Source organism: Nematostella vectensis, chromosome 2 (genome assembly GCF_932526225.1).
Source record: "Nematostella vectensis chromosome 2, jaNemVect1.1, whole genome shotgun sequence".
Lineage (NCBI taxonomy): Eukaryota > Metazoa > Cnidaria > Anthozoa > Actiniaria > Edwardsiidae > Nematostella > Nematostella vectensis.
This window is the reverse complement of record NC_064035.1, coordinates 8,617,468-8,629,871: the sequence shown is the minus strand read 5'-3', so window position 1 is coordinate 8,629,871 and position 12,404 is coordinate 8,617,468. Positions and strand designations below refer to the sequence as shown.

Below are 12,404 nucleotides of genomic sequence, written 5' to 3'. Positions count from 1 at the left end.
TTTTATTCCTTGTATATCTTAGGTTGTAATGGAGTATGCTGGAGGATCCCTTATATGTACCTGTTGAGCCAAGCTTTACTGTGTTTTTATTCCTTAAATATCTTTGGTTGTAATGGAGTATGTTGGAGAATCCCTTATATGTACCTGTTGAGCCAAGCTTTACTGTGTTTTTATTCCTTGTATATGTTAGGTTGTAATGGAGTATGTTGGAGGATCCCTTATATGTACCTGTTGAGCCAAGCTTTACTGTGTTTTTATTCCTTGTATATGTTAGGTTGTAATGGAGTATGTTGGAGGATCCCATATATGTACCTGTTGAGCCAAGCTTTACTGTGTTTTTATTTCTTGTATATCTTAGGTTGTAATGGAGTATGTTGGCGAATCCCTTATATGTACCTGTTGAGCCAAGCTTTACTGTGTTTTTATTCCTTGTATATGTTAGGTTGTAATGGAGTATGTTGGCGAATCCCTTATATGTACCTGTTGAGCCAAGCTTTACTGTGTTTTTATTTCTTGTATATCTTAGGTTGTAATGGAGTATGTTGGCGAATCCCTTATATGTACCTGTTGAGCCAAGCTTTACTGTGTTTTTATTCCTTGTATATGTTAGGTTGTAATGGAGCATGTTGGCGAATCCCTTATGTACCTGTTGAGCCAAGCTTTACTGTGTTTTTATTCCTTGTATATGTTAGGTTGTAATGGAGTATGTTGGCGAATCCCTTATATGTACCTGTTGAGCCAAGCTTTACTGTGTTTTTATTCCTTGTATATGTTAGGTTGTAATGGAGTATGTTGGAGGATCCCTTTTATGTACCTGTTGAGCCAAGCTTTACTGTGTTTTTATTCCTTGTATATCTTAGGTTGTAATGGAGTATGTTGGAGGATTCCTTATATGTACCTGTTGAGCCAAGCTTTACTGTGTTTTTATTCCTTGTATATCTTAGGTTGTAATGGAGTATGTTGGAGGATCCCTTATATGTACCTGTTGAGCCAAGCTTTACTGTTTTTTTATTCCTTGTTTATCTTAGGTTGTTATGGAGTATGTTGGAGGATCCCTTATATGTACCTGTTGAGCCAAGCTTTACTGTGTTTTTATTCCTTGTATATCTTAGGTTGTAATGGAGTATGTTGGAGGATCCCTTATATGTACCTGTTGAGCCAAGCTTTACTGTGTTTTTATTCCTTGTATATGTTAGGTTGTAATGGAGTATGTTGGCGAATCCCTTATATGTACCTGTTGAGCCAAGCTTTACTGTGTTTTTATTCCTTGTATATCTTAGGTTGTAATGGAGTATGTTGGCGAATCCCTTATGAGTACCTGTTTAGCCAAGCTTTAATGTGTTTTTATTCCTTGTATATGTTAGGTTGTAATGGAGTATGTTGGCGAATCCCTTATATGTAGCTGTTGAGCCAAGCTTTACTGTGTTTTTATTCCTTGTATATGTTAGGTTGTAATGAAGTATGTTGGCGAATCCCTTATATGTACCTGTTGAGCCAAGCTTTACTGTGTTTTTATTCCTTGTATATCTTAGGTTGTAATGGAGTATGTTTGAGGATCCCTTATATGTACCTGTTGAGCCAAGCTTTACTGTGTTTTTATTCCTTGTATATCTTAGGTTGTAATGGAGTATGTTGGGGAATCCCTTATGAGTACCTGTTGAGCCAAGCTTTACTGTGTTTTTATTCCTTGTATATGTTAGGTTGTAATGGAGTATGTTGGCGAATCCCTTATATGTACCTGTTGAGCCAAGCTTTACTGTGTTTTTATTCCTTGTATATCTTAGGTTGTAATGGAGTATGTTGGCGAATCCCTTATATGTACCTGTTGAGCCAAGCTTTACTGTGTTTTTATTCCTTGTATATCTTAGGTTGTAATGGAGTATGTTGGAGGATCCCTTATATGTACCTGTTGAGCCAAGCTTTACTGTGTTTTTATTCCTTGTATATGTTAGGTTGTAATGGAGTATGTTGGAGGATCCCTTATATGTAGCTGTTGAGCCAAGCTTTACTGTGTTTTTATTCCTTGTATATGTTAGGTTGTAATGGAGTATGTTGGAGGATCCCTTATATGTACCTGTTGAGCCAAGCTTTACTGTGTTTTTATTCCTTGTATATGTTAGGTTGTAATGGAGTATGTTGGAGGATCCCTTATATGTACCTGTTGAGCCAAGCTTTACTGTGTTTTTATTCGTTGTATATCTTAGGTTGTAATGGAGTATGTTGGAGGAGGGGATCTAAGGATGCAGCTACGCAATGGTGGACTCCCCATAGATAGAATCCGCGAGTACACATGCCAGCTGCTAGAAGCCCTGTGGTACCTGCATGGCAAGTCAGTGGTCCATAAATGTTTAAAGGTGAGTATATAGCAACCAATATAGCCCTAGAGGGAGGGGAGTGGGGTAGGGTATATATTAGCCTTTAGTTAGCAACCAGAATAGACCTAGAGTGAGGGGAGTGGGGTAGGGTGGATATTAGCCTTTAGTTAGCAACCAGAATAGACCTAGAGGGAGAGGAGTGGGGTAGGGTGACTATAAGCCTTTAGATAGCAATCAAAATAGCCCTAGAGGGAGGGGAGTGGGGTAGGGTGAATATTAGCCTTTAGATAGCAATCAAAATAGCCCTAGAGGGAGGGGAGTGGGGTAGGGTGGATATTAGCCTTTAGATAGCAATCAAAATAGCCCTAGAGGGAGGGGAGTGGAGTAGGGTGGATATTATTTTTTAGATAGCAATCAAGATAGCCCTAGAGGGAGGGGAGTGGAGTAGGGTTGATATTAGCCTTTAGATAGCAATCAAAATAGCCCTAGAGGGTGGGGAGTGGAGTAGGGTGGATATTAGCCTTTAGATAGCAATCAAAATAGCCCTAGAGGGAGGGGAGTGGAGTAGGGTGGATATTAGCCTTTAGATAGCAATCAAAATAGCCCTAGAGGGTGGGGAGTGGATAGGGTGGATATTAGCCTTTATATAGCAATCAAAATAGCCCTAGAGGGAGGGGAGTGGGGTAGGGTGGATTGTAGCCTTTAGATAGCAATCAAAATAGCCCTAGAGGGAGGGGAGTGGAGTAGGGTGGATATTATTTTTTAGATAGCAATCAAAATAGCCCTAGAGGGTGGGGAGTGGATAGGGTGGATATTAGCCTTTATATAGCAACCAAAATAGCCCTAGAGGGTGGGGAGTGGGGTAGGGGTGAATATAAGCCTTAAGATAGCAACAAAAAAAGCACTGGGGGTATTGGCCTTTAAATAGCTATCCTAGCAGCTTAAAATGGGGGGTGGGGTGCTGGCGGGTTCTGTCAGACTAATGATGTTTCAAGTAATGCCATGATCAACTCGGCTTCTTTTGGTCTGTGGTAATTGGGGGTACATGTAATACCCCTTGTGCCATGGTATAACTTATAAAACAAGGTATGACAACTTGAGAATGAAATGCTGTTCCTCAGTCATTTAGGATGGTATTATTAAATTTATTTCTCACAACTTTAAGCTGTCAAGCTGCCGCTTGGATTCCTGTGGTAACATCAGACTTGCTGACTACAGCGTTATCTCAAGGTTGGTTAAATACAGAGAGAATCAGCTTTGATTATATTATCCACAGATTCCTTTACACTTAAGATCAAGTAACATCAAGTAACCTTAACATAAACAATTTAATTTCTTGCCTTTTTAATGTACTAAATACATTTGATGGTCTCATAAGGGAGCCATGCTCAAAAGACGTTCATCAAGAAAAAAATGAATAAAGGTTACATACTTCCTGGACAATTAAAATCGTTTTACACTTAGCATTTGAAGTGTATCATCATCAGAATTTTAAATGTGAAGTACCATTTCAAACTACTGGCGCATTTTGAATATTTTATTCTATTTCCCTTTCCTAGGTTGAGAGATTTATATAATGAGTATGGAGCAGACAAACTCCTCCTCTCTCAGACTCAGACAAAATGCACGCCTCGCTATGGCAAGAAAGCAGATATTTTTGACTTGGTATGCTGTACTTGTTATAATTGAGTGAACTAGCTTATGGTTTTTTGGTTAAGGTTAAACCAAGTAATTACGTACTGCAGACCTGTAGCCTGGGGGATCCGGGGGGCTTAGACAAACCTGTCCACTGGATTGGAAGTTTGCTCAAATAGAAGACAAATTAAGTATCAATGTTTGATAGAACGAGATACCTTGGATATAATGGTATATTAAATGGGTGAACGAAACCCCAGCTCAATATTCTAGCTCTATATTAGTTTGTACTGGCATGTTTCCCGAATGTATCCCTCCCATCCCATGCAATGGCCGAAGTGTTGATCTGGTGTTCTCAGTAAAAGCTAAACTAAAAAGCCTAGACATGGCTGGCTGAAGTTTGAACTAATAGTTTGGTACCCTCAGGGTCTTGTGGTCCTGTCATTGGCAAGAGGCGAAGAGGTGAATCCAGCTGATGCAGTCATACCAGAAGGAATACACGAAGACCTTAAGGACTTTCTGGAAAGGTAACCTGGGCCAGGACCTCCCTTTCTGGGTGCAGGTTTGGGGACCCAACAGGCTTTGCTCATTTGCTTTCCCAAGGTCAGACCCTAAGGTAGCAGCCACAGGAAGAAAGCGCTGGATCTATATAAATCAATATTTTTTTATCACAACAAAAATTCCCTTCTGCAAAACTTACTCAAATTGTCCCTGTCTTTTAATAAAGATGGTTATATTGAAATGCAAACTATTTTGTTTTAACAGGGTAAAATAAAAGTTGTCAAAAATGTATTCGTAACCTTGCCCTTGTTTTTAGGTGTTTCTGTGCAGACGAAAAGGAGCGGTTATCGGCTTACCAGCTTCTTCAGCACCCGTTCATCTACCCCCTCTCCTGTCCTGAACACCCAAATGGAAACTCGGACAGCATCTGCGTGTCCGGACAAGGTGGCCAGTCAAGTAATGAGCCGGACAGTATGTTCCCGACAGCTCCGATACCCGAGTTCACGTTTTTCTCCGGTGTTCCTGGCAAGTCCAGGATCAAGAGCGAGTTTGAGCAATTGGAATTCTTAGGCAAGGGAGGCTTCGGGAACGTTATCAAGGTAGAAAAGAAAAGAGTTATAGGTAAAATTACACTCACGAACATGCGACATAAGATTAACTCTTCCGATCAAACCTCGGTATTTTTGTATTATCTATAAAATTCACAGTGGTTCATGGGTAAAGTGTAGGGCTGACTCCTGTTCTCTGAAAGTTCTACAGACATTTCTACAGTTCTACAGTAAATGTTCTACAGACACATAAAAAATGCTATACCTTTCTAAGCCTGGACATGGTTTTATTTACGCTTATTATTTGATATGCATTCAGCACTGCGGGTTACGGCACATGGATTCTCCGAGTGCAGCCTTTTCTTAAATAAGTGTATGTGCGTATGGCAAACACAAATTATGTGATTGTGCAGAGGCGGAATGTTCACTGATCCACTTCAGCGGGTCTATAGTTCTGTCCTTTTTGTTGGTGTTACATAAGGCTAAATACTTTACCTGGGTAGAGCTTGGTCAATGTAGGTTATAGACGATGTTTTCTGATGGTGTTCAGGTTCGCAATAAGTTGGATGGTGGTCTGTACGCGATCAAGCGCATCCCGTGGAACCCCAAGAGCACTGCCTTGAACCGCAAGATCACACGGGAGGTGCAGCTTATCTCCCGGCTCAACCATGAGAACGTAGTCAGGTCAGTCTATTCCTAAACCATAAAAACGTAGACAGGTCAGTCTATACTTTAACCGTGAGAACGTAGTCAGGTCAGTCTATACCTTAACCATGAAAACGTAGTCAGGTCAGTCTATACCTTAACCATGAAAACGTAGTCAGGTCAGTCTATTCCTTAACCATGAGGACGTAGTCAGGTCAGTCTATTCCTTAACCATGAGGACGTAGTCAGGCCAGTCTATACCTTAACCGTGAGAACGTAGTCAGGTCAGTCTATACCTTAACTATGAGGACGTAGTCAGGTCGTTCTATACCTTAACCACGAGGACGTAGTCAGGTCGTTCTATACCTTAACCATGAGAACGTAGTCAGGTCAGTCTATACCTTAACCGTGAGAACGTAGTCAGGTCAGTCTATACCCTAACCGTGAGAACGTAGTAAGGTCAGTCTATACCCTAACCGTGAGAACGTTGTCAGGTCAGTCTATACCCTAACCATGAGAACGTAGTCAGGTCAGTCTATACCTTAACCGTGAGAACGTAGTCAGGTCAGTCTATACCTTAGCAATGAGAACGTAGTCAGGTCAGTCTATACTCTAACCGTGAGAACGTTGTCAGGTCAGTCTATACCTTAACCATGAGAACGTAGTCAGGTCAGTTTATTCTTTAACCATGAGAACGTAGTCAGGTCAGTCTATACCTTAACCATGAGAACGTAGTTAGGTCAGTCCATACTTTAACAATGAGAACGTAGTCAGGTCAGTCTATACTTCAACAATGAGAACGTAGTCAGGTCAGTTTAAACGTTAACCATGAAAACGTAGTCAGGTCAGTCTATACCTTAGCAATGAGAACGTAGTCAGGTCAGTCTATACCTTAACCGTGAGAACGTAGTCAGGTCAGTCTATACCCTAACCGTGAGAACGTAGTCAGGTCAGTCTATACCCTAACCATGAGAACGTAGTCAGGTCAGTCTATACCTTAACCGTGAGAACGTAGTCAGGTCAGTCTATACCTTAACCGTGAGAACGTAGTAAGGTCAGTTTATACCTTAACCATGAAAACGTAGTCAAGTCAGTCTATACCTTAGCAGGTCAGTATGTTATATCAATTGTGGCGATTTAAAAAAAAAAACAGAAAGCCAACGCAAAAACCAGTCTCAGCTCCAAAAATTATACAGGACAGATACAGTGAAATACTGCTGCTCAAAGGAGAAACAAATTGGCAAACCTAATGCATATGCAGCGTGGTTTAGCGCTGTCAGTGATTTGAGCTATTCAGGGGCACCTAGCTGCATCACTTTCTGGTATTTTGTTTCACTTTTCTATTTAAAATCTACATTAGGAAGATTTGAACAAAATGAGCACCTGTAAGGGGCTTGATGTCAGATGTTTAGTTGTTGTTTCTCTCTATTTCTTGTTACCCCTTTTCGTAACTGCCCTCCCCTCTTTGCTATATTTCACTACCCCCCTCCCCCCCCCCCTGATGATAAACACTATTATCGTGTCGTGTCCTCGGTGTTACCAGGTACTACAATTCCTGGATCGAGATGGCCGATGAGGAGGACGTCTCGTCCAACAGTGACGAGAGTGCGACTGGCCCCAGTAACAGCGCACCCAGAGTGGTTGTGAGACCGGGAACAGAGGAGAGCTTGCTGGAGATGAATCGTTTTGAAGCGCCGAGTATCGCACCTGAGAGAGAGGGAGAGGACTCTTGGTGCAGCGATGGCGAGAAGCAGGACGTGTCCGAGTCCGACGAGTCACAAGGTATTACGGCATGATGATGTACAAATAACGTCCCTTTCATTTATTTGGACAAGTGCTCTTGAACAAGTTTGATCTCAGGCTGTGACGGAGAGGGTACTGTAAAAAATTGGCTGCAAAGTCATTTTTATTCCGCATTTAGTTACCAGAGAAGTGTACCACGTGTACATTTTACAATGACGTTACTGCATTTTCAATATACTGTGAACTCTCTTCAACAATTTCCAATTTTTTGTTAAAACGGCTTTTTGGCTTCCATCATTCAAACTAACAGAATTGCATTTTGTGCTTCTTGATTGGTCAGCGCCTTGTAGAGCTTGATTTGAAACCATTTAAGTGCCGGTCATTGAATTTTCTTCAATCCTCTTCAAGGAATGACGAAAAAAGGCGATTTACCTGAAATAGTCGGCGAGGGCTCGCTAAACTTTGTAACTTGGTTTACATAGTATGGAAAATCACATTTACACCTTTCCTACATACTATGAAAATGAGTAGATTTTTCCAGTGATATTGAAAACTGCAAATGACTTTAGATATTTCTTATTATGTTCGACAGACGAAGAGGTCATCCCCCTGCCAAAGTATAAAGGTTCCCCCAAAGGATCGTTTTTCAGTAGTAAATCCGGGGGGTCTTCCGAAGGCATCGTCTTTGCATCAAGTACGTTTGATGAGTCCATGCTACAGTTCGGAGACCTTCTCGACACTGAGGTAAGCATTGATTCATCTCTCGATCGCTCGCTTGTTTTTATTTTTATGTTTGCTGCTTCTGTTGGTGCTGTTTTATTTTTATTTTTACTTTACTTCCTTGCCTTGTGATCGTGTTTTTCTTTTAGAAGATACTGTCGTATCGCGTTTGTCTTCTTGTTAGTAGATACTGTCTTGATATTGTTCACGTTTGTCTTGTTCTTGTTAGTAGATACCGTCTTGATATTGTTCTCGTTTTTCTTCTTGTTCGTGTTATTAGATACCGTCTTGATATTGTTCGCGTTTCTCTCTTGTTCTTGTTAGTAGATACCGTCTTGATATTGTCCGCGTTTTTTTTCTTGTTTTTGTTAGTAGATACCGTCTTTATATCGTTCGCGTTTCTCTTCTTGTTCTTGTTAGTAGATACCGTCTTGATATTGTTCGCGTTTCTCTTGTTCTTGTTAGTAGATACCGTCTTGATATTGTCCGCGTTTTTTTTTCTTGTTTTTGTTAGTAGATACCGTCTTTATATCGTTCGCGTTTCTCTTCTTGTTCTTGTTAGTAGATACCGTCTTGATATCGTTTGCGTTTCTCTTGTTCTTGTTAGTAGATACCGTCTTGATATCGTTCGCGTTTCCCTTCTTGTTCTTGTTAGTAGATACCGTCTTGATATTGTTCGCGTTTTTTTCTTCTTGTTCTTGTTAGTAGATACCGTCTTGATATTGTTCACGTTTCTTTTCTTGTTCTTGTTAGTAGATACCGTCTTGATATCGTTTGCGTTTCTCTTCTTGTTCTTGTTAGTAGATACCGTCTTGATATTGTTCGCGTTTCTCTTCTTGTTCTTGTTAGTAGATACCGTCTTGATATCGTCTGCGTTTCTCTGTTGTTCTTGTCAGTCTGAGGAGTCTGAGGACGTGCCTGAATGTGGGGCTAGCGAGTCCAGCACCGAATCCAACGCCCTCCAGTACCTCTACATCCAGATGGAGTACTGCGAGAAGAGTACCCTACGAGACGTCATTGACATGGGGCTACATACAAACACAGATCGCGTGTGGAGGCTTTTGCGAGAGATAGTCGAGGGCCTGGCACACATTCACTCTCAGGTATACCAGACAGCGATGGAATGAATGTTAAAGCCGCATTGTCACCAGTTTACTTCCGGAGGTCCGACAGAAACCTCAACCGTTAAAAGACAAAAGAATCTATTAAAATCCGAGATATTAAACAGGCCATCCGCTCTAAATTATCAGTCACATCCTCAAAGAAACTTCCAATAAACACACTGCTTTCAATATTTTGAAATATTTTTCGCGTTTTCTGTTAAAAATCATCGGAGATTTAATCATCACAGAGTCAAATGCCCACTTAATTGAGACTGATAGGGGTGTGTAATTACAGTTTTTAGCGAAGAGCAAATATTTTGGGACTTTGAATTGTGGCCGGTCAATAGAGATACACTGTAGTTGTTGCTTTAACCCGGAGTATGGTTTTGAGAAATATTAATTGCCCTGCTATGCTAACAAATATTTACAATAACTTGTAAGAGCTCATAATGAAAGAAAAAAAAAAATCCCCTTCCCCCCTCTATGGAGGGAACTTATAATTCCGGAGTGTTGTGTCTCACTGCAGATTTCCATAAGCTAGAAATCGCGTTTTTGGTGGCATAATTTCAAGGGCGGTGTTTTCGCAGATAAGGGGAAGGGTGTCTTTCCGCTCCGAGGGGAAAGGATTATTTCTTGAATCACCATACCGTTATAAACGTGTCAACAGGGAATCATCCATCGCGACCTCAAACCTGTCAACATCTTTCTTGACGCCGGCGGACACATCAAACTCGGCGACTTTGGCCTTGCCACCACGCACGACAAAACACGTGGCGGTCTCACCGCAGAGATCCACACACCGTCTGAAGCCCAAGGATCACCGCTTAAGGAGGGCTCCACCACCGCGGAGGGGATGACAGGGAAAGTGGGCACTACTTTGTACGTAGCTCCCGAGCTCGCAAAGGGTACCGGTCGGCTTAAGTACAGTGAGAAAGTCGACGTCTACAGCTTAGGGATTATCTTCTTTGAGATGACTTATCGTCCTTTAGCTACGGGCATGGAGCGAGTCAAAACCATTGGGAACTTGAGGACGGTAGGTCTAGGAGTAGTCACGGGGTTTCATTTCTGTGGATGTGATGGGGACAGGGCGACCTTGTAGCCTGCGTCAAGCCCTTAGCTTAAAGCAAAACTCATGGAAGCGCTTTTTAAGCGACTTCCCTTTTCGGAGGTCGTAGTTTGTCATAGCAAAAAAGTTTTTCTACGATAGGAGACTAAGAGACACGTGACTTGGTTGGCAAACGAGCGCGCGCTCAGGCTTTTAGCGGCAAAATAACAGCAAAAAAACTTATTTAGCGCTTACGAATAAAAGCAGAAAGTTTTTTTTCCAGAAAGGGTTTATTTTCATTCAAATCTTTTTTGTCGTTCTCTGGCGTGACAGGCGCAGTCATTTCTGTGCTTATTTTGGTTGAATTTGCCGCCGAAAAGGTCACCCGACCTCTTAGCGCAAGTCACCCGTTTTGTAAACATTCGATTTTGAGCATATTGTAAGAGTAATGTGTAGCGATAAGGTCTATTAACAGATCCAATGTCTTTAACTCAGTAATTGTAATCTCACCCATAGGAGAAGATCATCTTCCCGGATGATTTCGATAAGAAGGCGCTGTCTAAACAGACCATGATCATCACATGGCTACTGACGCACGATCCGGCCGAGCGACCGACCTCGCAAGAGCTGCTCGAAAGTCACTTCATCCCTCCAAAGATCGAGGACCACCAGCTAGACGAAGTGCTCAAGCATACGTTAGCCTCGTCAAACTCCACGCGATACAGACGGCTGATGACTGCCATGTTCTCGCAAAGTGTGGACCCAGTCTTCGACGTTACTTACGATATAGAGATCTGTAAATCGCCTGTGGACGCGCGCACCATCCTCACACAACAGCTAGTTCATGACACGCTGAAAGCGGTGTTCACGCGGCACGGAGCTCTACGCATGAGAACGCCTCTTCTCACACCGCGCACGAAGGCTCTTGATCCGCACGAGTCTGCCGTGGCTGTGGTGGATCACAGCGGAGGGATTCTCGCACTACCATACGATCTCAGGATCCCATTTGCGAGATTCATCGCGCGCTCACGTATAACCCACTTAAAGCGCTTTGACATTGGTTGTGTGTACAGGGATAAGCGTATTCTCGGGGCGCACCCGAAGGAACTCTACGAGTGTGCGTTTGATATTATTTCACCGACTCCTGAAGGGAACGTCCCAGATGCGGAGGTGATCTCTGCCGTTGCGGAGATCATTCGAGAATTCCCGTGCCTTGACCGCCGCAGTTATTACATTCGAATAAACCACGCGGGTCTCCTCAGAGCGGTCCTGTCTTCCTATGGCGTCCCCGAGGAGCGTCACCCCGAACTCTTCGCCGTCCTGCAGGAACCTCAGAGTGAGCGATTAAGAAACGAACAGATCAACCGCCTCTTAGAAGGACTACAAATAACCGATCATAATATATCTGCACTCTACGGTTTCCTGTACTTCGAGGGCCCTGTACAAAAAGTTCGAGAACATATCATCGGGGTTCTAAAACGGCCAAGTACGTCCAGCGCGGCAGCACGTCAGACTTTACAAGAACTCCAGGCTGTGGCTAACCACATGGAAACGTTTGGGGTCAAGTTACCCATCGTGGTGCACACAAGTTTGGTCTACTGCATCCAGCACTTCTCTGGGGTGATCTTCCAGGTAGTGGCGGCGGACAAGCGGAAGTCGAAGCGCGGCGGTGTAGACATACTCGCCGCTGGGGGGCGATACGATAAGCTGATTGCCACCTTCCACCACGGGAACGAGCCCGTTCAGCTCCCGGGCGGCGTCGGGGCCAGCATCGCGGTGGAGAAGATCGTGACTCAAGTCTCCGCAGATGATGAGATGGTGCTGCCAAGCGCTTGCGATGTACTCATCTGGGGTCACGTAATGCAGGAGCGCATGCGCGTTGTACGTGAGCTCTGGAATGCCGGGATAGCTGCCACGCTGTTATATGATTCCCGAGGGCTTCACGCGCTCGAAGATGTGCAAGAGTACTGTCGAGACACAGGTATCCCACACCTCGTTTTTTTAAAGGAACAAGATCCTGGTGTTGCAAAGGTTAGTAGTCTAGCTCGGATGCTCGGATAGCATCGGGAAAGGGAATAAAGCTCTCTTAAAATGCGTGGAGCAGTCCGTATATACTGACTAGTTATGGGACTAGCATGTGAAGCGCAAA

General features: G+C 43.0%; 1 protein-coding gene across 3 annotated transcripts in view; it reads left to right on the top strand.

Annotated features, from left to right (window-relative positions):
* LOC116620839 (eIF-2-alpha kinase GCN2-like) overlaps positions 1-12,404 on the top strand; it is a 28,415-nt gene that overhangs the window by 7,190 nt on the left and 8,821 nt on the right. For 2 of the 3 annotated variants that reach the window (XM_048724178.1, XM_048724176.1), the window contains exons 9-19: positions 2,205-2,354; positions 3,481-3,545; positions 3,875-3,980; positions 4,377-4,477; positions 4,768-5,050; positions 5,550-5,683; positions 7,188-7,426; positions 7,980-8,131; positions 9,004-9,210; positions 9,878-10,243; positions 10,772-12,286. In XM_048724178.1, the coding sequence (XP_048580135.1) occupies positions 2,205-2,354; positions 3,481-3,545; positions 3,875-3,980; positions 4,377-4,477; positions 4,768-5,050; positions 5,550-5,683; positions 7,188-7,426; positions 7,980-8,131; positions 9,004-9,210; positions 9,878-10,243; positions 10,772-12,286 (3,318 nt within the window). Of the gene's footprint in view, positions 1-2,204; positions 2,355-3,480; positions 3,546-3,874; positions 3,981-4,376; positions 4,478-4,767; positions 5,051-5,549; positions 5,684-6,608; positions 6,629-7,187; positions 7,427-7,979; positions 8,132-9,003; positions 9,211-9,877; positions 10,244-10,771; positions 12,287-12,404 lie in introns of all 3 variants that reach the window. The other variant, XM_048724177.1, reaches the window with a different exon arrangement.